This window comes from Terrapene carolina, unplaced genomic scaffold (assembly GCF_002925995.2).
Source record: "Terrapene carolina triunguis isolate 2854851 unplaced genomic scaffold, T_m_triunguis-2.0 Scaffold210, whole genome shotgun sequence".
In the NCBI taxonomy this organism is placed as follows: Eukaryota; Metazoa; Chordata; order Testudines; family Emydidae; genus Terrapene; species Terrapene triunguis.
The window spans coordinates 10,831,868-10,855,823 of NW_020664561.1; the positions used below are offsets into that span (position 1 = coordinate 10,831,868).

Here is a 23,956-nt window from a genome sequence, read left to right on the forward strand (position 1 = left end):
CATCCACACGAACCTTTAAAAGCAAAAAGAACAGGGAGTACTTGTGGCACCCACAAGTACTCCTCGTTCTTTTTGCTGATACAGACTGACACGGCTACCACTCTGAAACCTTTAAAAGCAAGGACGTGACAAGGTACGGCAATCTTCTTTAACATCCTATAACACCCGCCCCATTCACTCACAGACACACTCCACGCAGCACTCCCTTGCCCCTCCAGCACATGCAGACCCACAGGGCACACCCCAAATCCCTCTAGCTCACACAGCAGCAGAAAACCTCTGCAATATTAATAAGTGTTTATAGAGGCACCTGTGCATTGTCTAAGTGTGTAACATGGTATTTGTAAATGTGGCAAGTCTGAAACCTCCATGATTCTAAAAAGGAACAAACAGCATAAATGGCAAAAAGCAAATTAGATTGTTAAAGTCCTTTCACTGGTAGTATCTGGACTGCTAGAAACATGCAGGAATTTTTTAGTAAGTAAGATTTCTGGCTGGGCCCTGAGGGAGGTGGCCTGCCTTGAACTCTTTGAAAATCTCAGCCCTTAAAAAAGATTTTGTCCCTTTACAGTAAACTACTCTATCTACCACACTCAATCAATGGGGATCTGGATTCTACTAGGCAGCCCTGCAGACTGTGGGCCTGCTTTCCACTGCCTTCTACCCTCTGTGCAATTATTCACACCTGTGCACAGCGACTGGCAAACATTGCCATTCCAAGTGGACAGCTTTTTACATCCACTTTGCCCAGATGTAAACGATAACTCCAGGCAGCAGTGAATCAGACCAAATGAGATGGGGCTGCTGAGCAGTGACCTTCATTCGGAGATCCAGAGCAAAGAGCCTCTCCAAATGAAACAGATCATTACTCTCTTCCAGAGAGACAGAGCTGAAGTCTCTTCAGTCAGTAGCCCGGTTTTCAGAACCAGGAGTCTCAGTGACATCCAGTGGACAGTTTGGTTAATGGCAGGTGGGTTCTCCCCAGCTGACACCTGGGGCATACGCCCAGTCTCCAGTTATTGATATATGTGGGTGAGGGTATTTATGTTTTTGGGCTTGGAAGGCAGGGGGTGGGCAAGGAGGAAAACGTTCAAGTGTGTTAAAACATCTCCCCACATTATCAAATGTACTGCTGCCCAAACACCCATCTACCTCAAGCACTGCACACTGCTGCTGCCTAGGTGCTGGGCTGCTTCAATGCATCCCCATGAATGTGACTACAATGAAAGGATCAACCCGCAAATCCAGGAGGTAACGTGGCTGCCAAGCATAACCCCTTCAGTGCCCTGTGAGCGTCAGAGTTCAGTGTGTCTTTCTTTCCACGGACCTACTGTGTATCCTTGGGAGCATCCCTTGCCCTTTCTGTGCCTAAGCCCCTCCACCTGTAGAATGAGTGCCAAGTGGATCTCCCTCCAAGGCTCTTTAGAACTTGGGCTGGGCCTCCCCCATTGTAACTAGCTGGCTCAACACAACCAATCGAATACCCAACAGCAGCATTTTCGGTCACCTAGGGTGCAGCGATTTGGAGCGCTGCTCCAGCTGCGTGGTTGCCATGCCATTGAAATGTGACCCGGCCACCCCTCCATACAGACAGAGGGACGACTGGTCCAATTTCATTGAGTGGCATTGTGAACTGGCACATGGGGAGTCTGTTCCTGGAGTGCGGGGGAGTGCGCCAAGACCTCAACTCCTGGTGGCACCAGCTCACGTGGTATGTGAGTAAGAGAGCGGGGAGACTCCCCAGCCAAGGGAAACCTGGGATCCCTGCGGGGTGGGAGGAATGAGCAGGGAATGGAACAGGGTCTTCAGTATTGGGGGGAGGCAGGGACTGGAATTTGTCCCCTCAAGAAATCTCTGAATTGGCACCATTGATAGTGCCAATCTCTGAATGGCATCATCATTCCCAATATACCTTCGGCCATTAGCACAATGCACAGCGCTCTAGCGAGGTTAGCAGGGAACTCCTGGGTCCTGTTCCCAGCTATGCCACTGTTTTAGAGATGGCCTTAGGCGCAGCATTCCATCTTTCTGTTCCTAAAGTCTCTGCCTGGTAACATCTTCAATTAAAATGGAATGTTAAACAACAACAAAAAATAAACTATAAACTAGGTCTCCTTCCAAGGAATGTTTGTTCCTGTTTGTAAAGCGATTTGAGATCCCTGGGGGAGCTGTTCTGACTCCTAAGAATGACAGCTGTAAATATTTGCAGGAGCCTGCATGCTTGGCTTACTCACCTGGGGTCACTGCCCAGCAAGACAATGTGGTCTGTCTTAATCCCGTAGTGACCAAAAGGGACATTCGCCATTAGATAGCAGAAGTGAGCAGCTTCTATTAACCCTCTCCCAGCTGGACAGGAGAAAAGGGACAAAAGCCAGTCACAACAAAAATACACCTTCAAATGCGCACATGACCAAAACTCCCCTCTCTGCCCATTCAAGACCCCCAACCCCAAGGAAACCCCCACACCCTACATCCTCTTGCACGGCTGTTATTTTGCTAGTCATCAAGTTTAATTTTCCATTAGATGACCTGACTGGGTGGCAGAAGCACATGCCAGTAAGTGTCTGGCTCCCATTTAGCTTCTTCGGGATGTTTCAATGTAGCAAAATCTGTGGCGAGGCTTTCTACCATTGTCACCGCATAACTGGCACTAAGAATAAGCCGATTAAGTCTCTCTGGCTAGGTCTACACTACAGCGGGGTTCCGACCTAAGATACGCAACTTCAGCTACGTGAATACCGTAGCTGAAGTTGCGTATTTTAGGTCGGCTTACCTGGCGGTGAGGACGGGGGAAAGTCGACCGCTGCCGCGCTGCCGCCGACTCCGCTGCCGCCTCTTGCCGAGGTGGATTTCCGGAGTCGACGGCAGAGCGATCAGGGATCGATTTTACCGCGTCCTCACGAGACGCGGTAAGTCGATCCCCGATAGACCGATTGCTACCCGCCGGATCGGCGGGTAGTGAAGACATACCCTCTGTCAGCCATATCTGTGACTCATGCACTAGGGCAGAGGTATGCATTTCAGAGCCTGCGATAGGGATATTTCACCAGCAGGAGTATACGGTGTCTATTATCTGATTGAGCGTGCAAGGCAGAGCAGTATTCCCATTCCTTTCCCTGCCACACCTGTCTTTACACAGTTACTTACACCCATGTCTGCACATATACTGCTGTACATCTCCACACACACACACACACGTTACATTGCCCTGGAACATGTTGGCTCGGTGTGTTAAAGGCAGTCAGGCACACAGGTATATGGGCAAGGGTATGCATGCAGATAACTGGCCTGTGGGCACAAGCGCACAGACACGCAGTCACAATTGCATACACTACACAATTACATGGAAAGGAGCAGATGCACAATCTTGTCAAGACTCACAAACATACACATCTGTTCACAACAGCTTACATAGCCCCTGGTGCTGCCAAGGCATCTTATGGCACTTTAATAGAAGCTGTGCAGTAATTTAATAATACAGTCATGCGGCTGAGCTAAAGAGGAAATAAAGGGTTGTTCAGCTTGGAAGCAAGAGGTCACCCCAGGGTCACAGTGCAGGGAATTCACGAGAGAAAAGACTGCTGCACCAGTCCCCCAGAATGACCTATGCAGGGGCAGGCGAGACCAGTGGCTGGCATCTGATGGCTCAGGGGCGAGAAGGCAGCCGGTACCTCTCTGAATGTATGCAAGTGGCCCCAACTCATAGTTCCTTCATGGTGGGCAGTGAGTTCACAACAGCATGAACTGCACCCATTTAAACCACTCCATGATGCAAACTCACTCCCAACTGCATGCAAGGAGCACAAGCCCAAGCTAGCCAAGAGAGCTGAACAGATATCCACTCACACCACCAATTCCACAGACACACATCCAGGCTGGCCAAGAGAGCTGAGCAGATCCCAGCCATCCCACCATTCCTAGGTGTGCTCACCTTAGCCTGCAGGCACCTTGTCAGCCACCTGTTCTCACATGGCCTCTCTCTGCCCCACTGAAGTATATGTCGGGGTCCATACACATAGACAAAAATTAAAGAACTGAACTTGGCTTCTGCAGGAGGGAAGCCTGGGCTGGCGGGAGCTCTGTGTGCTCAGCGTCTCGCAGGGCCGGCTCCAGGCTCCAGCTCAGCAATCAGGTGCTTGGGGTGGCCAAGGGGAAAGGGCGGCACGTCGGGCTGTTCGGCGGCAATTCGGCAGCGGGTCCCTTGGTCCCTCTTGGAGGGAAGGACCTGCCACCGAAGTGCCGCCGAAGAAGAAAGCGGTGCGGTGGAGCTGCCGCTGATCGCGATCGCGGCTTTTTTTTTTTTTTTTCCTTCTCTTGCCGCTTGGGGCAGCAAACACCCTGGAGCCGGCCCTGGCGTCTTGGAAAGGCCCTTTTCTAATTTAGGTGTCTAACTTTAGTCATCCACATCAGAAAAAGTTGACCTGTACATTTCTGAGTGTCAGCAAATCTTATTGCAACTGGAAATTAAATATCTGAGCTCCTCTTTTCCAGGTAGCAGTAGTAGGAACTTTCCAGCTCTGCACCACCAATGATCCCAACTGCTGGTCTGAAATGAGCCAGATGGCACTCCAAGTGGATGCTCAGCGCACACTCCCAGCGAGGCCAAACTGTGCGAGGTGGTGAAGGTGATGTGGATGGCTCTACAGTGGGGACAGAACCGAGCTTATTTCCATCAGGGTGGTTTTGAACCCGGGGGCAGCGTTAGCCATTAAGTCACCATCCTCCCACCTCCTGTAATAGAGTATACTAAACGTGTGAGCACAATGGGGCGTCCTATCTGACACTAAGTGTGAGCCGCTCAGCTGGGCCCAGTCATCACCTCTCCTCACCCAAGGTGTCTCCCATGGCGACGATGGCCCGGTGGTTCAGCTCAGTGTCCCCAACCTGGTTGGACAGCATCACTGCCAGGTGTGGTCTCCAGTCTCCCCACCTGCCATCCCCACAGCACTGGGAGCAGAAACAAAGAAAGATGAATAGATAGTTTGGCTGCTTTAGCTCCTTGATCTGGCCTTTACTAGGTACAGAGCTATTAGAGCATCACAAGGGAAGGAACACTGTCTGTGAATAAAGAAATGAAGTGACTATGTCTGTTCAAGTAAGACCTTAAGGCGGAGGAGGTAGAAAAGCTACAGTGCATTTCTCTTCGCCTGCTTCTGGCTATGGCTTCACTAATGGTGCCTGGCAGTTTGTGCCTTCTGCAAGAAGCCAACGTAATGGCAATTAGTTTATGCCGAGTAACCAAAAACGTTCACCTAGCGTCATGCCTCTCTGTCAACCTCCACTCCAATCAGCTGAGCCGGGCCACCTCAGCCTCCCTGCATTCCCTCTGTCAGCCTGAGCTTTCCATGTCCCCCCAAATTCCAGGCCCCTGTGCTCTTTCACGCCTCCACAGAAACATTCTGCAAGTCAGCTCCATGCCTCCCCCACCCTGTGCCGCCTACGTAGTGCGCTAGGTTCTTACGCTACATCCCCGCTGTATCAGATTCCTATAGAGGAATGGCACTGTGCTGGTGCTAGCAGGGGACACTAGGTCATACTGGGGTTGTCACCAATCCCATATTCACAGGACAGCCCCTTTTGCACAAATCTGTCCTGTCCCTGTAAGCCAGACAGTTAAAAGAGTCCGACTGTTCACTGTGCTGCCTCACGATGTTGCATTGGCACGTGATGATATTGGGTCACCATGCATCGAGGCAGCGTCCGGACATGCACATGCAAACGCATCACCGCACCAGGATATGGTTACCCCAATCTCATGGGGCAAACAGAAATAGGCAGGGACCCTGATCCCACCAGCAGGTGGCCAGATTAGCAGCACAGTGAAAAATGACCAACTACTTTGCTGTTCACTGCAGTGAATATCCTAGAGGACAAATTGATGATACTGAGATGTCATCCAATGAAGCACTGCAGAGTGCCACTGAGGCCCGCTCTCCTACCCCACACCAACACAAGGCGTTGAGGGAGGGGAGGGAGCTAGATGCTTTTCCATTCAGTACCAGAGCTGCCTGAGGTATCCTTCCGGACATGAGCTGGAAGAGAGTCTGCAGGGGGTCGTTGAGGGCCAGCGTGCTGGTGAACCTGCAAACCGAGAGCAGAGAGACGGGGCCATTATGCTGACAGGAAGGAAGGGCCGTCCAGTGATTAGAGCACTAGCTAGTACATGGATGGTCTGGGTTCAATTCCTGCTCTGCTAAACTTCCTCTATGACCTTGGGAAACTCACTTAGCCTCTCTGTGCCTTAGTTCCCCCTCTGTAACATGTAGATAACACTTCCCTACCTTACAGGGCATGTGAGAATAAATACATTAAAGAGTGTGCAGCCTTCAGATACGGCAGCAGGGGGCCACGTAAGTACCTAAGAGAGATTGACGGGTGAGCCCAAACCCCTGTCTCTCCAAGGCAGGGAGAGACAAACAGCAGAAATCCTCCATCCAAGGGCTCAGGTTGTGTGAGGCACGGACAAAGCGGGAGACTCAACAGGGATGTTATGCAGCTGTGAACAGCAGGGGAGGGGGCCAATCACGTGAAGGGTTCTTGAGCACCATGCTCTGGCAGCTCCTACCCACCCAGACAGAACCCAGCTGTAGGTCCTCAGGTCCATCTTGCTTGACAGGAATAGGGCATGACCCCACAGCTGGCTTCTCATGGCCCAGTCCAGGGCTTCCTACAGCCAAGAGAAAAAAAAATGTCCTGTTACCATTTCTCTCTCTCCCACTGCTGTGCAAGGAAGGTCCTGAGTTTCCAAGGCCTAGCATGGGACCTACAGCCTGATTCCCCTGGCCTAGGGCTTCCACCCATCTGCAGGGAGCCGGGCTTGTGAGAAATGAATTGATTTTTTCCATGGGTGTAATATGTCCCCCCAAACGTGGGGCCAGCTCAAGCCTGCAATGGATGATGTGACTGTTGAGTTTACACATCTGGAGCCAACTTAGAGAAATTATTCTCCATCACCCAGGCCTCCTTATGTTTATTCCTACCAGTACAAAAGTATTAGTGCTGTCCCATTGACTGCAAGCTTCAGGCTGCCTATTAGTACTTAATGCCACAAAGTCAGAATTCTAGACTGGGCACTAAATCCTTCTCTGAACTAGAGGTTTTCCCTCCCACCATTGCTACCACCGGTTCAGCTCCAACTGTGATAGCAAACGCAGGAGCTCTTAGATGAGACGCCCTTGGCCATTATGGTTTGGAATACTGTGCCCCAAAAGAGCTGGAACTAGGGGTGCTGGAGGGGTTGCTGCACCCCCTGGCTTGAAGTGGTTTCCTTCACACACGGGTTTTACAGTTTGGTTCAATGGCTCTCAGCACCCCCACTATACAAATTGTTCCAGCACCCCTGCTGTGTCTATTAGACCCCACCCCAATCAGGCTTAGCTGTCATGCTGGTTATCGACAGCAGAGCTCCTGCAATTGCTATCATCAGCGGTGCTGCCCTGGTGTTAGCAACAGTGGGACATTTCTGCCCTAATGCCAATTCAGGGGTTAATTCCACAAACAGGGTGTGACGTTATCTGATTAAAATATGACCATATAGATCATTGTTGCTACTGTTATTCTATAATTGCAACAAATCTTGTACAAAGTATGTCAAGTAAGGTGTCTATGGAAAGGTTATGATTTGCTGAATGTGATTATGCTATTTGTATGCATGTATCATTTTTGTATCTGACGTTATGATTATTAGCTATGTACTTGTATTTCAAATGTTTGCTCCTGTGGTAACACCCACAAGGTATTTAGCCAGCACATTGTGAAGGAACTATTCAAGTTGAATGGCCCATCAAAGAACACTTAACTTACAATGGACCATGGAAGATGCCTATCTACACTTAATGAACTTTTCTGGGGACATTCTAACTAGAGTATGGGTAAGTGCCTCTGCTGTGACTAAGCAAAGCATGCAGTATTGTGACTTGCCCATGTGACTCCAAACTCCATCTTGTTACCTGCCATTTTCCACAAACTAGAACAATGGGTTTCCCTTCACTTGGCAGAAGCTATAAAAGGCCCTTGAAACATCTCCATTTTGCTTCTTTCCTGCTCAAACCTCTGGACTATGGACTTATAATAATGGAAGCATTCTAACCAAGGGACTGAGGACCTTCCAATGATTTGGAAGCAATCATAGACTTAACAAGCCAGCAGTTTAATTCCATCACTGCTACAAGCCTGATCCAAGAACTTTGCAATTGTCGTATGTATTTGATTCCTTTAACCAATTTTAACTCTCACTTTTCTTTTTTATAAATTAACCTTTAGATTTCGGGATACTAACAGATTGGAACGGCGTGATTATTGGGTAAGATCTGAGTTATATATTGATCTGGGTATGTGGCTGGTCCTTTGGGATCAGAAGAACCTTTTGTTTGATGAAACTGGTTTTAAATAACCACTCATCATTAAGTCTAGTGTCTGGGTGTTGAATCCAGGACTGGAATACCTAAGGAGGCTGCATTTCTCACTTCTTGTTAGCCAGTGTGGTGAGACAGAAGTTTACTTTTGTTGCTGGATTGGTATATCTCATGGAAGAATAACCACCAGTTTTGGGAAAAGCAACAAAGAATCCTGTGGCACTTTATAGACTAACAGACGTATTGGAGCATAAGCTTTCGTGGGTGAATACCCACTTCGTCAGATGCATGTAGTGGAAATTTCCAGAGGCAGGTATAAATATGCACGCAAGAATCTAGATTGATTCTTGCCTGCATATTTATACCTGCCTCTGGAAATTTCCACTACATGCGTCTGACGAAGTGGGTATTTACCCACGAAAGCTTATGCTCCAATACGTCTGTTAGTCTATAAGGTGCCACAGGACTCTGTCGCTTTTTACAGATCCAGACTAACACGGCTACCCCTCTGATACTTGACACCAGTTTTGGGGTATGTCTGCCCTTTTTCTCAGCAGCTTGTCCTGAATTTGGTATTCTCAGTTGTGATCCCCTAAGGCATGGTGACACAGGGACCTTCCTTAGCCACTACCACCCATTAGAGCCCTCTTTAAAAGACAAGCCAGTGTTAGACTGGGCCAAGGGAGGATTAGCAATAGACACCGCACTGCAGTCAGAGAAAGACCTGGGCCCAATCCTCTGGCTCTCTGAGCCAGTCAGAGTTACAGGAGCACTGTGGAGGTATCACTGCCAGCACCCGTGGGAAAATGAGACCTGTGTTGCTCAGACCCCCGCCCAATCAATTACAGAGAGGGGTTCATGGACCTGGAAAACCCACCTTTTCCTCTGCAAGCAGTGAAAACGTTAGAAAGGGAGCAGTGGGGAGTCTCTGGACACAAGTGTGCATGTACCCTACTTACTTTCTTTCTGCCATAGAAGAGGAGCTTGGTGAATTTCTCCACTCTCTGCTCTGGTGTCTCCATGCTGGGTGGGATCTCCCCAGTGAGGAGGTCTGGTGTCCCGGAGCCCTGCACTGGCCACTCTTCATTGGTCAGGTTGATCAGATTGGCCACTGGGTCTTGCCTTTTATACTTCTCCAGGCGCTTGCAGTCTTGCATCAGCAGCTCAGCTGTGTCTGAGCCCACCATGGACTGCACAGGGAAATAGAGGAACATGAGAACTGCCATCTTAGAACAGACCAGTGGACCATTTAGTCTGGTATCCAGCCTTGGCCAGTGAACAACACTGCATAATATGGAGGTAGGTATAAATCCGCCCAAATGCACCACACCAAATATTACCATACTATGGGGAGTAATTCCTTCCTGACCCACCACTCCTGGTCAGTCTATTCCCTGAAGCATGAGGATCGGTGGCCCATATGATTTTTATCCTAGTGAGTGTCATTAAAGAGTCTATTCTTAATCACATATACACAATGTTAGTGGAGAGAAAGTCAAGGCAACGAGTCATCAACCAGGGACATAATAGCAAAAATCAAACTTTAGATATTTCAGTGGTCTGGTCCTGATTCCTTCTAACATTCAGTGGCAGACTTCCCACAGATTGGGTTCAATACACTAATCTCCTTCTGGACAGAAATGTTGGCTCCTAAATTAAGTTGACAGTGTCCCTTTAGTTGCTGCTGTTCCATTGGAACATTGGTATTTCAAAGGTGCTGCACCTGATTTGGGGAGCAGCCCTGGAGAGGTGTGTCTTCCATGTACCTGGTGCTTTGGGCCACACTGAAGTGGTCAGCATTAATGGGGGAGTGAGATGCATTTAAGATCCCCCACAGCAGCATCTGGCTGCTTCAGACACACAAAAGGGATTCTCACAACGAGCCATCCTTAACTGAACCAAAAAGACTCATAAGGACTGGCACTCATCACAATGCATAAAGAACACACACCCCATTCTGCCGGCAAAGGAGGACCAAGAGTTTCCAGAGCAGGGCTGAGTCTCTGCCTCTCTCAGTCTCCAAATCACAGCTCATGGCTGCTTTGCGCTGACAAAATGTCATCATATCCACCTTGTGCAAATCCTCCCTGCAGGAACAAGAAAGAGGGTGTTGGCAAGTGCAAGGCAGGACATCCTTAACAGCATAAGGGAGGATTCCCAGGACTCTGTGAGTTATGTGGAGGACTCCAGAAAATTATTCAAGGAGAGGTAGAAAATCAGAGATGCTCACATGCATATCAATAACACCACTATGCATCCGTCAGACAAAACATGTAATAAGGCTGGTTATTACGATTCCCATTTTGCAGACGGCCAAGCCACAAAGATTTAGAATGTATCTGAAATCCCTTCTTTGTGCACCTGTGACATTTTTAACCTGATCCAGATCAATCTATCTGCAGAGAACATCACAGCCGATTGGGCTCTAGCACCTACAATGCCACTCCACTAATATTGTCTCCTTCTACTGTGCTATTAACCTCTGGTCCTCAGACGTCCATCCAGCCTCTGTGCTTGCTCAATGCTTTTTGTAATTTCATTGCTCTTCTTCTGTTTTATCTCTCAGCTTTTCTCATGAGTGACTGAACGGCATCTCAGTATAAGCAATGTGATGCAGAGCAAACCTGATTGAACAATGATGGGTTGAGGGAAGATGTTCCCCAGGTCTACACTTACTGAAGCTCAGCTCCCAAGAAGCACAACATCAGGCTTCAGTTCTGCAGAGCGTGAGAGAACTGAAACGCCTGCTCATCCAAACCACTGGTTGTACAAAGATTGTGGATGTCCCACAAGCCCTTCTTACAACCCGGGTTTCCCTGGACTTGGTTACGAAATAACAGTCAAACAATGTTCTCTGAGCATTCCCAATAGAGCAAACCCACAGATCCAACCAACCACATGCACATTTCTGGATCTGGACCTGGACTTTGCCGATGGTCCTTATCTTTACAAAGGGCCTAGCCAAAACCCTGGGCCTGAACACCCTGAGGCTTTGGGGAGTATGAAATATGAATCCAAATTACATGGCTTGGGCTCATCTCTAATTCCAGGTGACCATATCCTCCTTTAATGGTCAAGCTGTGTGTGTAGCAGCCTGAAGAGAAGCTGAATGCTGGGACAGAAAGGAATGCTGATAGGGGACATGGTTTACTGTACACCTCCAATGGCATTGTACCTGACCAGAGGCCCTGGGAAGGCTCGCATCTCCTCCTGCTCTTTGGTGTCATGAAGGATTACCTAGGAGGCAAGAGCAGAGACTGTGACCGAGGCCCTGTCTGAAAGTTAAAGTACTTTGGCATAGGCTTTACTAGTACTGGGGATGCTTTTCTCAAAGCCATCTTTGAGCATATGTGTTATCTCGGAGCATATGCACTGACGTGTTTACCACCTTGATCCACACAACTATAAGAAGCAATTGCCTTTTACGATGGGATCTGTCTCTTATAATTGCAGTCCTTTGAGAGGGAGAAGGCCCCAGCTCAGAGGAGAAAAGAGGGGCAGATGCTGTGGAACACAATCTATCTAAGGTGCTTATATGGCTCCCATCGCTGCTATCTTTAATGTATTTATCCTCCCACCACTCCTGGGAGGCAGGGCAGGGCTATTACCCCCCAGCACAGATGAGGAACTGAGGCACAGGGGACTTGCCCAAGGTCACACAGGAAGTCTGTGGTAGAGCAGGGACTTGAGCCCAGGTCTCACAAGTCCCATGCTAGTGCCCTAGCCACCAGACCATGCTTCCTCAAATTGTCTCCTAAGAAGAGAGTTGTGACTCCAAGGCTTCTGGCCCAATGGGACCAGTCATTTGGATGGCTACAGGGTACAAGAGCCAACCCAGGTCACTCACATAGGGAATCTGCCAATAAAAGCAATCTGTGCAGAACCTGGAACTGGGCCTCAGTGTCTCATTCAAGGAACTGTAAGAACCAGAATGGCCCTACTCCTGTGTGAGATCCCTCCATCTGTGCTATGGCCAAGGGCTCCAGAGCAGAGTTCAACCACAGCTTTGGGTTATTCCATTTAACGACGGCAGAGCATGCCGGCAAAACATGCAGCCCACTGTGAAGGTGCACACAATGTCCTCTTGAGCCCAGGTTAAGGACACTGCTCAACCCTAAAGACTTAGTCACCTTAAGGTGTGGCTAGTTCCTAAGGGCATGTCTCCATGGGGTGGGGGTGGGGGTGGTGGGTTGATTTCTAAAGCGCACTAACATGTTGTTCCTTAACTGGTCTGTGTAGATCCTGCTGCACTTTACCATAGCACTATTTGCAACAGTGAGACGTGGGCAGGAAGGGAGCTGGCACTGCTCAGGGAAATGGAGAGATGGCACAAAACTCAGATGCCTCAATCTGGGGCCCTCAGGGTTAAAGGGGCAGTGCGGGCAGGGGATGGGAGGGAACAAGGGGTTATGGGGCAGTACGGGCAGGGGATGGAAAAGTATGAGGAGTTACAGGGGCAATGGAGACAGGGGCAGTGAGGGCGGGGGATGGGAGGGCACAAGGGGTTAGGGGGCAGTACAGGCGGGGGATGGGAGGGTACAAAGGGTTATGGGAGGGTAAATGAGATAATGGGGCAGTGGAGGCGGGAGATGGGAGGGTACAAAGGGGTTATGGGGCAGTGCAGGTGGGTGATGGGATGGCAGCTCTCAGTTGCAGGTGGCTGGGTGGTTGGTTACCTCCAGGCTGTGCATTTCGATGAGGGCGGGCTGCCCATCAGCCGGGGAGTTAGGGCACACTCGGACCAGCTGGCCTCCTGCTCCAAAGCACACTGGCACGTGAGGGAGGGAATACTTCTGGGGTGCCACGTGGTGCGGAGTGGACAGCAAGCCTTCCTCTAAACAGCAACAAATGCACACAGAGGTCAGAGCCAGCCCTTTCACAGCCACTCAGAAAGCTTTGTTATTGGGGGAAAGCCCTAGGGACAGCACCTGACACGCTTCCAGGCAGCACCAAGCTTTCTCTGCCAGCTGGTATGGGGGCCAAGGCCCCACAAACTGTGCCAGGCAGAATTCAGGGAAACAGCCCTTCTCTGAGCTGACTGAAGTCCCTACCAAATCTAACACTGGGTTATATGGACATACCCTACAGTACTGCTGGGCGATGCCCAGCATCCCCCTGTACTTTCCACATGCTGCTTTCCAAGTGTGATTTTCTGCACCATTAGGTGCCTTAAAAGCTTTTTAAAATCTGGCCCTAAGCATCAGTAATGGCCATTCGGAACTTCCCATGATGCTTTACAGGCTCATATGTGAGGGCAACAGCCATATTCTCATACAGCCCACTGTCCCCGCCATGAGAGCGTCTACATGTGCCTGCCCCCCGCTCGGACGCCTGGTGCCCTCGCCTCACACCCACCTGTTTGAACTGGACTCCAGGTCTCCGAAGGATCTGGGTCGTACTGACTGGGAGAGTCGCGCATGTACTGACTGAGTTCATAGCTGCTGGAGCTGAGGCCAGATTCCTTGTACTGCACGAGCCGGCTGAGCTCACGTGGGGCGGGGAGCTGAGGGAAAAGAGAAGCCACAGGAGCCATGGGGAAAAGGAAGCAGAGAAAATAGCGGCCTGAGGGAGCCAGACGGGGAAGGTGGGAGGAGAGACTGGCAAGAGGGGTGAGAGTTGCTTTGTGTGGAAATGGAGCCATAACACAACAAACACACGTTGCACTTATACAGTGTGACGGTGCCCAGGTTGGCCAGCGCTGGCAGTGGACCAGCGCCTGCAGAACGAACAACAGGGGTCTCTCCAGCTTGAGCTAAACTGCCTAGTCTCAAGCTAAGAGCTGTAACCGGCTTGTGTCCTCTGCGGATCTGGCACAGGGGGACAGACATCGTCCCCACTGATGAGCGTGGTACAGCAGCGCCTCCCCTCAGATGATCTCAAGCACTTTAAGGTCTAAAACTCTTTTAGTCGCGCTTTGCTTGTTCCCGGTGGTTTTGATCAATATGATTCAGATCCTCCGTTGGTGTAAATCCGCATAGCTCCATTGACTTCTGTGGAGCTATACCAGTTGACATCAGCTCGCCCACTAGCCTACTACCTCTCACCAATCTGACGCAGACACCCCATATGGCTGTCACCTGCTCCTCAGGAAGCAAATGAGCATTTTCTAGATATGTTTTGTCATTTGATCATTTGCAAAATGCAGTCACTCAGACAGAGTCTCCTGTCACTAGTGGAAATAAGCAGTGTCTGTCATAGGCAGCTGTCACCACCTCTTCTGGGAGCAAGTAACCATGCTGCTGGACAGTCCCCTGGTGTGGGGAGGGAATGGACGAAAATAGAGGTCCTAGAATAACAGAGGGTGGAGAAACCCACCAAGACCAGCCTTTGGGCCAGTTCTAGGTGCAGCAAGGGTGGGCCCTGCCTCCAGATGCCATGGGGAGTGCAACTGACAGCCCTACAGAAGGAGACTTTGTGATAATGATACTAATTGCCCTTCCATCTTGTTTCCAGGTGAGGCTCTCAAAGCACTCTGCAAACAGTAATGTATCAACGCTGGAAGGTGGGGAAGTAACACTACCCCCATTTTGCAAACTGGGAAATTGAGGCAATGGGAGGTGAAGACATTTGCTCAAGGTCACACAGAGAGTTGGTGGTAGATCCAGGGACAGAACTCAGACCTCCTGACTGCCTGGTCCCTGTTCTAACAACTACGCAACACTCCCAAACAGATGGGCTGACAGACACTCTCCAAAATCTCCAGAAGAACCTCAGATCTCCGACTCATCTGTCTCTCTGTGGTTACCTCATATGGCTGGAAGCTGGCATCCTCCACGCAGTTCCCCCGGGATTCCTCCCCAATCTGTTCCTGCCTGGGAGTAGAGATGTACCTCTCCTCATAGGAGCTGTAGCTCTTTGAGCTGTGGGAAGGAACAGAATGCCAACCCAACATGAGGGCAGATGTGCCATGAGCCAGCCACAGAACCCACTGCAGATGTGCTCATCAAGTTCCAGTACTGATGACTTTCCTAGGTGAAAAGCCAGTGGCACGTGTGCTGCTGCCAGATGGGGGTGAAGACTCCCTCTCTTTATTCAAGGGAAATGAGACTACACAGAACCGGCTTGCTAGAACAGACTCAGTCTGCTGCAGAAAGGGACAGAGCTGTAGTTTTGCAGTCCAATGGCACGGATTCTGGCTGCATCCTGCCAAGATGAAGAGCTGTGTATTGAGTACTAAGGGCCAGATTTTAAAGGTATTTAGGCCCCTAAAGAGCCAGATCGGCACCTAGTGGGATTGTCTGCACCATTAGGTGCCTTAAGAGCTTTTTAAAATCTGGCCCTCAGCATCAGCCCTCTTCTGGCTGCAATCACACAGGCCAAGCCACTGAAACGCAATTCACTGTCATCATTGTTTCGTGCGTGGGGTCAGTGTATCCGGTGCTGGACAGACACAGTCTCTGCCCAGTACAATTTTTAATCTAGAGGCCTGATCCAAAGCCCTTTAAAGTCAATGGGAGTCTTTCAGTAGGGACCGGATCAGGCCCTAGAAGCGCTAGGATGGCTAGCCCGATGCTAAGCATAGATAAGGCACAGGGAACCCTTTCTCCCCTGCCACATGCACACATCATAATCCCACTGCCTGTGTCTTAGGAAGCTCAGGGTGGGGATATGGCTAGTACTGCCCAAAGCTCTAATCAGCTCCGCAGGGCACGTGACTGAGCAGGGCCGGGCCAGGCACACTGACAGAGCGATGCTGTGGGAACCATGGCTGCACCAGGTTTGAAATACAGTAGAGGACGTCCTTGAAACTGACCCAAGAGGCTATTTCAAGAGTGATCTAATGGTGACACCATGGGAAGCTGCAGGAGAGCCAGCGGGGCACTGTGTATGCACAGTAACACAAAACAGCTTGGGCCAACGGAGCCGCCGGCTGCATAACTGAGACTGTACTTGCTTGGGTCACAACTCACTAGGCAAACCACAACAGGGTGTGCAGCATGGGGTCCCACTGGCACGTAGCTACTAGAGACATTCCATCCCAGTGCATCTGGGATAACAGCATAACCACGCACCCCCATCTATCACATGTTATTGCTTAGGTTTTGAAGGGGGAAGTTGGAAACCTGCCTGCAAAGCTCATGCACAGACATTAGGTTCTTCCCTTCCCATTCTAATCACCCTTACCGGTATTGTGCCACATCGTTCTGCCCAAATGGGCTGGTATCCTGGTCATGATGGGAGTCTCTGTAGTAATTCTGAACCCAGTAATTCACGTGCCTGCCATAAAGATCTTCGTGCCTTGGATCTGCACACTCAGAGAAAACCACCATAAAGATCTAGTATTTTTCTTCAGTGCAATTAGTATTAATGACGTTTTAAAAGGGACAACATTGAGTCAGGATTTGTCATTTGCACTCCATTGCTTCCAAATTATTCTGCCTAGTTAGTACAATGATATATATATTTGTGTGTGTGTGTGTACGTACAATACACACCTATAAATTACATGTACAGTAACAGACATCCCTTCCTTCACATTTCCTTTAGCCCAGAAATGTCATCAGGCTGCTAGCTCTGATCATGCAGTGAAATCAGCATTATCCTACACTGTCTGGGACCAGTAACGACTTGGTGCTTCACCGGCTACATGGCACTCAAATGCTCCTGTATGTCACTGCTGTAGCTGTCTCTCAGAGATGCAAACCCAAGTCAGTGCTCACATCATGAGACCAGGATTCAAGGGCTGAGAATGGAGGCAATGAATTCAGCTCCTCAGGAGGAGGAGAACACCTTGGGTTGCTCTTTGGAAAGCCCATCTAATCAAGAAAAGGTGAGAAGCTGGTTCTGGGGGAGGCAACAACCAGCTCTCCTCCTCTAAGAGGGTTGGTCACCATGACATAGAGACATATGTATGTCAGAGAAGGGACGCATCATACAGGGCTAATGCTAAAAGAATGGTCAGGAATTGCCAACACAACAGACCAATAGACTGGCCAGGCCAGCAAGAAACAGCAAGCAAAGTAGTTTTCATTTCCTAGAGGAACATACAGTACCTCTCTCATGCTGCAGTACTTGGGAGGGTCTGTGATAACCTCTGTAAGCGTAGTCTTCCCCAGAGCTTGGCGATGGATAGCTCCAGTAGGGGACCTCATAGCCTTGCCTGAAATGAATCCCAAATATACAGAACAGAGAGGGCAGAGAACCAAAAGGAGAGCAAAAGAAAGGAATCCCCATCAGAACTATATTGGCACTGGGCAGCTCCCATGCCCTCAGATCCAGATCCAAACAGAGGATCAGGAGACAAGTCCTGCATCGGAACTAGATCTAGGGTCAGGACACCAGATTCCATCCAGGTTCAGTTCCAAGGTGAAAGGCCAAGGAATCAGGTGTGGAATGAAATGCCGGGTTAGGATTCCATCCCAGTCTGAGATCTTTGGGACTCGGTTGTGAAATGAGGTCAATGAAATAAATGCCAGGGTCTCATCAGCCCTATAATCAGCTGCAGGGTCACAGTCAGGGCTATTGTCAAGGTCAGAGGTTAGAGTGAGCGTTCTGAAGCACGGAGCAAGAGCAGGAGGTTTGGGGGTCAGATTCCCTTCGCCTCCTGTTCTTAACAGAGGAGTGTCGCCCTCCAGGCCACTGGAGCCCTGCCAGCTTTGCTGGAATTCTGGAATCGTTTGGCTGGACACCTCTGGAATATCCCTAGGAGCTCTGCTGGAGGGACCCACCCTCATGAGCAGTTTAGGAGATTTGGAGAAAAGAACCTCTTTCCTGCAAAAATTTGAAGCTGCCATGCTCCTAAGGGGCTTCCCAGTAGGGCCCCCTTCTCTGCTGAATCCCAAAAGTGCCCAGAGCTCTCCCTCAACCCCTCACAGTTCACTCACACCCCTTAGCAGAGCATTTCACAAGCTTCATGAAAAACCCACTGCAAAGTGGACTTCGCAGGTACAACATGCAATTTTCAAAGGTCCATACCTCGGTCAAATCAAAATCTGTATCTGCCAGGACACTCAAAGCCACTTCTCCTCAATAAAGGATGTGTCCATCCCACATTTTATCCTTCCTCCCCTGACTGTTTCTGCAGCAGAGTTAACATAGCTGCAATAACTTGTGTTACATTGTTCTTTATATTTTTATCACTTTCCTAGCACTCAAAAGAGCTGAATTATATTTGTTCTAATTTTCAAACAAAATTCACTGATGGATAGAGGTCAAGCCTGGAAAATTTCAGCCCCAAAAGTGAAAGTTTTAGAAAGTTATGCATGACCATAAAGAGGGGATTAGAATGGGAACTGTTACACAGCCCTAAATAAAGCAGCCACTGCAGCTCCTGTTTTAATAACTGGCTATTTAGAAGAATGTGAAGGGATAAGCACCCACAAAGGACAGTTTGATCCATATGGTTACTTAATTTTATTCAAACCTTACCTTGAATATGGTCTAGTGAGATAACTGCTTTCATAATACTCTGCTCTGGAGTCTGGTCTGATCTGTTCCTCTGGCCTGCCAGGATAGCTGGGGTGGTGGTACTCCATCCATGGGTCTGGCCACAGTTGAGGCCCTGTTCTGAGGTCCTGTTGGTGGTGGTAATACCTCTCGCCATTATGCCTGGACTGGGGACGAGGTCTGTGGTAGCCTTCTCCCCATGGCCCCCTGTCCTGGCCCTCCATCCGGGCTACATGCCTCCCTCTTGGTTGGGGCTGCCCCGGGGGCACCCAAGGGTCCATCTGGGTCTTGCTGTGAAGCTCCTCCTCCTTGGTTTAGTTTTTCGTAGTTTTGTAGCTTCCTGTAAACAAAGGGATAAATCCCAGGGCATGAAATCTAAACTACCTCAAAGTCAGCCCGCAAAGTGCATTGCCATGTTTCCAATGCCATAATACCGATCAGTTTTGTTGTTAGTTCATGTCCCTTTGACTCCCTTCAAGATGCCAATGTCCAGGGGCATGGAAAATCTACTTGTCCACTCACCAGTGACAAGTTAAAAGCTTTTCCTGGCAAGTGAGGTGGCCTAAAACAACAATTTTTGCAGAATTTAATTTTCCATTTAAAAAAAACCCAATGTTTCTCGCCTTTCCAGTTGCAAAGAGAACCTTCCAAATATGAGCTAATGTAGAGCTGTCTTCCTGAGTCTGCAGCCAGCCAGCCAGAGGGACTCTCTTGCTGCTCATAGCTTTCCCTAAGCAGAAATTAACAAGATTGATCAGTCACTCACAACCCAGTGGGCTGCAGTGAAACTGTCAAAACACAGTGCTGCTGCTGAAGATGGCTCAGAAAACTATGAAGAGCAGCAAAAGCAGGCACTGCAGTTAGTCTCGTAGAATGAGGAAAAAAATAAATACAAGTGGAAAATGTAGAGTAGCTGAACCCCTGCCTCATAGCAGCCAAAACTTTTCAGGGTAAAGAGACAGGAAGCTCCCTCTGCCTTTCAGCAGCTGGAGGAGTGTGGTTTCAAATGTATTAGACATCTATTAGCCATAGATGATACAAAAGAGGGAGCCCAAGGAAGGATCTGGTGACAGGATCTGGGAGAAACCCCAGCATCCTCAGCAGCTGGCAGGAAGGCTGGGCTTCTCACCAGGGCACTGTCCCTCAGCCTGGCTGGTAGAACCCCATCCCTCTTGCTGATGGGAACACTTTTTGCTAGTAGAATTAGTCCTATTGCTAGTAGGTGTCTGACACATTTTTCAAGTCTTGATGGGTGAAACTTGTGCTGGGAGGAGAGGGAGACAAACCAGCCTTGCAAGTGCAAGTAACTTGGGCAATATGTTTCCCACAACCCCAAAATAGCAAGTACGTTTCAGGGATGGGAGGATATTGCAGAGGGGTCTTCAGAGAGCCTTCCCCTCAGACACTGTATAGTCCTGACTAGCTACCTGACCTCAGGGAAGATGAAGGGAGGGATAGCTCAGTGGTTTGAGCATTGGCCTACTAAACCCAGGGGTGTGAGCTCAATCCTTGAGGGGGCCATTTAGGGATCTGGGGCAAAAATCTGTCTGGGGATTGGGCCTGCTTTGAGCAGGGGGTTGGACTAGTTGACCTCCGGAGGTCCCGCCCAACCCTGATATTCTATGATTCTAAGGCATGATCCAGGACCCACAGCCTGGCCTAAAATAGGATCCCACTGTAGCAGTTTGTTTGCCAGCAGCACCACTTGTCCTGGGAGCAATTTGCAGGCACCACCATTTTAGTCTGCCCTTGGCCACTTGCCCCCTTTAATGCCTGGTGGAACAGCAAAAGTCCTGATCAAGCAAACTGCACAGATGCCATAGAGTGGGCAATGAACTCACCAACAGCACTCGCTTTGCAATGTTATCAGTCCCCACATCCAGAGAGTCAGGTAATAGTAAGAACATTCCTAGAGAATGGAGCACTTGGAGACACCCACAGCTCTATTATAGCTAATGCCAAAGAAATGGTCCCTAGCCACAAAACCTGGATCCAAATCTGGATTTCAGGGGTGCTCAGATGAGGGGTTTTTATCTAACCCATTATAAAGGCTAAGACATGCTCAGCTCTTTATTCCTTTGTGCAGCCACTCAGGGGCATGTGGTACCAGGGGCTGACACCAATTCATTCTAATAAACCCTCTCCCCCTTCCCACAGAAAAAGCTACAATCTCTTCCCCTCCCCCACACCTTTGCCAAAACTGTTCTGTGCTATTCTAAGGGTCAACACTCACAATTCGTACCAGTGTGATCTTGACTTGCGACACACACACACACACACACCCTCCACACCACACGAAGTATAAAATGCTGGACTGAGCAGCTTTCTAGAGCACACACTTGTGTGTGTGTCAGTCTATTCTGAGTTCATGTCATCCCATAGCCCAGAACTAGGAGCAAGGGGTTGAAATGGCGATTGATTTCCCAGATGCCACAGGATGACAAGCACCTGGAGAAAGCCCAGCGAGCAGCAAAATGCCCATCTGCACACACACACCTGTTCGAACGTGCCCACCACCGACAGCTTTGCAGACCTGGCCTGCGCTCTCTCCGTCCCCAAAGGCGGCTGTCAAAGTCCACCTGCCACATCGGCTGATGCCTGCCTGACCCTCAACCTGGATCAGCACTCCCAGCTCTTTGCTGCTACAAAGACGTCCCCCACAGCTGACGAAGCAGAGCAAAGTGCAGGCTGCTCACCTGCCTCGGGACAAACCCTTCTGTGACTGTTTTCTCTGCGCTTGTCAGGGATTTGCTCTTGCGTTTATTCAGGCTTTCGGAGACGCTGAGATTTAGGCAGCCTGGGACAAGTGGAATTTAAAACCATAACAGCCAAAAGAAAGATGGAGACAAACTTCCCATGGTAACTTGTTAACCAGTTACCTCCCTCCCTTATAATACAAGTGGAACAACTTTCCTTTTTTTTTTCTTTTCATTTGTTCCTCTCTTCTCATTGCTCAGGGGTCCACCATGCAACTGAGTCAAAAAAACCCACATATATTTTTCCTTTTATTATTAATAATAAATAGTGGATCTACTCTATTCTATTTATGGTCTTATACCATACTCATCACCATAGTATTTGATTTCATCATGCAGCCAACAGGCCACCCGAGAAATAAATGAAACTTGCTAATTAAGCTTCTTAGTTAATTTACTACTAACTGTGGATGAATATAGTTCTAGCAAATGTAACCCCCACCCCAATCATGTTTGATTGTTCCATCTCTAACTACTGAATGATCTGGAGGTCAAAGGTCAGAGCAGATTTTTTTACTGAAAATCTCAGGAAAGCTTCCTTCCCTGTAGTGTACAACTGTCAGGGACCACGGGGTCTCAAACCCCAGTCCACAGGGCTCTCCAGAGCCAGTAAATTCTGACCTGCTATCAGCTGCTAGAACTAGTAGGCAGACAGACTGTTCCACTACTTCTGTTGCTGCTCTGCCAGAGCAAAATTAACATGTCCCTTGCCGGTTTTACCGCTACTGTTCAAAACTTTGTGCAGTCCTGAAACAGACAATCGTATCAGTTTCACATTTCTCTTGCCCATCAGAAAGTTGTAAGCAATAGCAGAGGCACTGATGCTGTTACTCCTGTAGATAACTTTTCTGTTTACTATCACCCTGTTTTTTCTATTGGTTTCTGGCTGGTAAGTTTAGGCCTCTCTCTAGTAGGCAACTGGTACATTTTTTTTAAAGCCTGCCTCCCACCAGGGCATCATTTATATTAGGGATCTTAAAATTCTCGGCCACTTCCGGATGAGCAGAATCTTTGTAAAGGGGCATAATTTCCAAGACTGCAGTCATCCACTGAAATAGCTAAGCCAGGGTGTGCTGTGAGGAAAAAGCCACAGTTTAAACTACATAAAGCAGCAGTTATGAATGCTATTTATATCTGAGATGACCAGAGATGCTATACTACTCAGGCTGTGCAAGGAAAGAATATGTGGGGAAAACACTACCAGGCCAGCAACATAAAGTTTCAAGCAAGAGCAGCCTAAACTGGAAAGCTACAAAAAAACATCAGTTCGGAAAGCCAGGAAGCACAACAGAAGAGCTGGAGGCTGGGAACAGAAGAATGAGGGAAGAAGAGACAGAGATGGAAGAAACAAAAGGACAGTAGAAAGATAATAAAGGATGCTCAAAAAAAGTAAAAAATATTAAGTATCTGTAGGAGACCTTTTAACTACATTTCTGTCGGTTAACACATTATATACTGAATAACTTAATACTTTCTAAACAAAGCTAAAGGAACAAGATCTTAGAAATCACATTTCTCTGACAAATTTTACCTACGGTTGTTTTAATAAGATTAGATGGGAAATATTTTCCCCTGTTTCTTCAGTTTGTTTGCTTTGTGCATTTCACAGCACTTGGCTTATAGTCAGCGTTACTGCACCCCAGGTAGCCAGCCAGTTTCCCTTGTTTGTGTGAGTCCTTCACAGAAAAATTTGAAAAAAATTGGGACTTTGTGATTGTAACACCCCATAAACTGACAGGGGAAATTGGAGGTAGATGTACTGCCTGCAACTACTTTTAGCTCATTTTTGTTAAAACTTACTTTAATTTTCATAGTATCCCTTTAAATGACAGGAAAATAGAATAAAAAAATAGAATCAGAGTAGTGAGAGGTGAAAAGACTTCTCAGTTCTAGACCCTTAAAAATGTATCACATACATTGCCTTTCAGTGCAGTCAACCCAAATAATCCAGTGCAGCGGTTCTCAAACTGTGGGTTGAGATCCCAAAGTGGGTCGCAACCCCATTTTAATGGGGTTGCCAGGGCTGGCGTTAGACTTGCTAAAGCCAAAGCCTGAGCCCCACCACCCAGGCCAAAGCCGCAGCCTGAGGGCTTAATCCCTGGACAGTGGGGCTCCAGTTACAGGCCCCCTGCCTGGGGCTGAAGGCCTTGGGCTTCGGCTCCCCCGACCTGGTGTGGCGGGGCCTGGACTTTGGCATCCCCCCCACCCCTTCCCAGCGTGACGGGGCTTTGGCTTTGCCCCTCCCGCCCATCTGGGACAGCGGGTTTTGGCCCCCAACCCAGGGCAGCGAGGCTCAGGTTTTGCCCCCCCACACACACACCCAGGGCAGTAGGGCTCAGGCAAGCTCAGGCTTGGTCCCCACTTCTGGGATCATGTAGTAATTTTTTTTGTCAGAAGGGGGTCACGGTACAATGAAGTTTGAGAACCCATGATCTACCCTCATCATCTGAACTGAGAAAT

General features: G+C 48.9%; 1 protein-coding gene across 1 annotated transcript in view; it reads right to left on the reverse strand.

Moving 5' to 3' along the window:
* The window catches only part of LOC112112980 (protein transport protein Sec16B-like), a 40,950-nt gene extending 19,602 nt beyond the window's left edge, over positions 1–21,348 (reverse strand). Inside the window, exons 1-14 of the mRNA XM_029912339.1 lie at positions 21,237–21,348; positions 18,723–19,080; positions 17,348–17,454; positions 16,479–16,606; positions 15,100–15,214; positions 13,710–13,857; positions 13,031–13,188; positions 11,530–11,591; positions 10,306–10,441; positions 9,314–9,544; positions 6,570–6,667; positions 6,000–6,081; positions 4,830–4,947; positions 2,235–2,346 (exon numbers count right to left, since the gene is read on the reverse strand). Coding sequence (XP_029768199.1) covers positions 2,235–2,346; positions 4,830–4,947; positions 6,000–6,081; positions 6,570–6,667; positions 9,314–9,544; positions 10,306–10,441; positions 11,530–11,591; positions 13,031–13,188; positions 13,710–13,857; positions 15,100–15,214; positions 16,479–16,606; positions 17,348–17,454; positions 18,723–18,897 — 1,670 coding nt within the window. The 5' untranslated portion in view covers positions 18,898–19,080; positions 21,237–21,348. The remainder of the gene's footprint in view (positions 1–2,234; positions 2,347–4,829; positions 4,948–5,999; positions 6,082–6,569; positions 6,668–9,313; positions 9,545–10,305; positions 10,442–11,529; positions 11,592–13,030; positions 13,189–13,709; positions 13,858–15,099; positions 15,215–16,478; positions 16,607–17,347; positions 17,455–18,722; positions 19,081–21,236) is intronic.
* Positions 21,349–23,956: the final 2,608 nt, after the last annotated feature.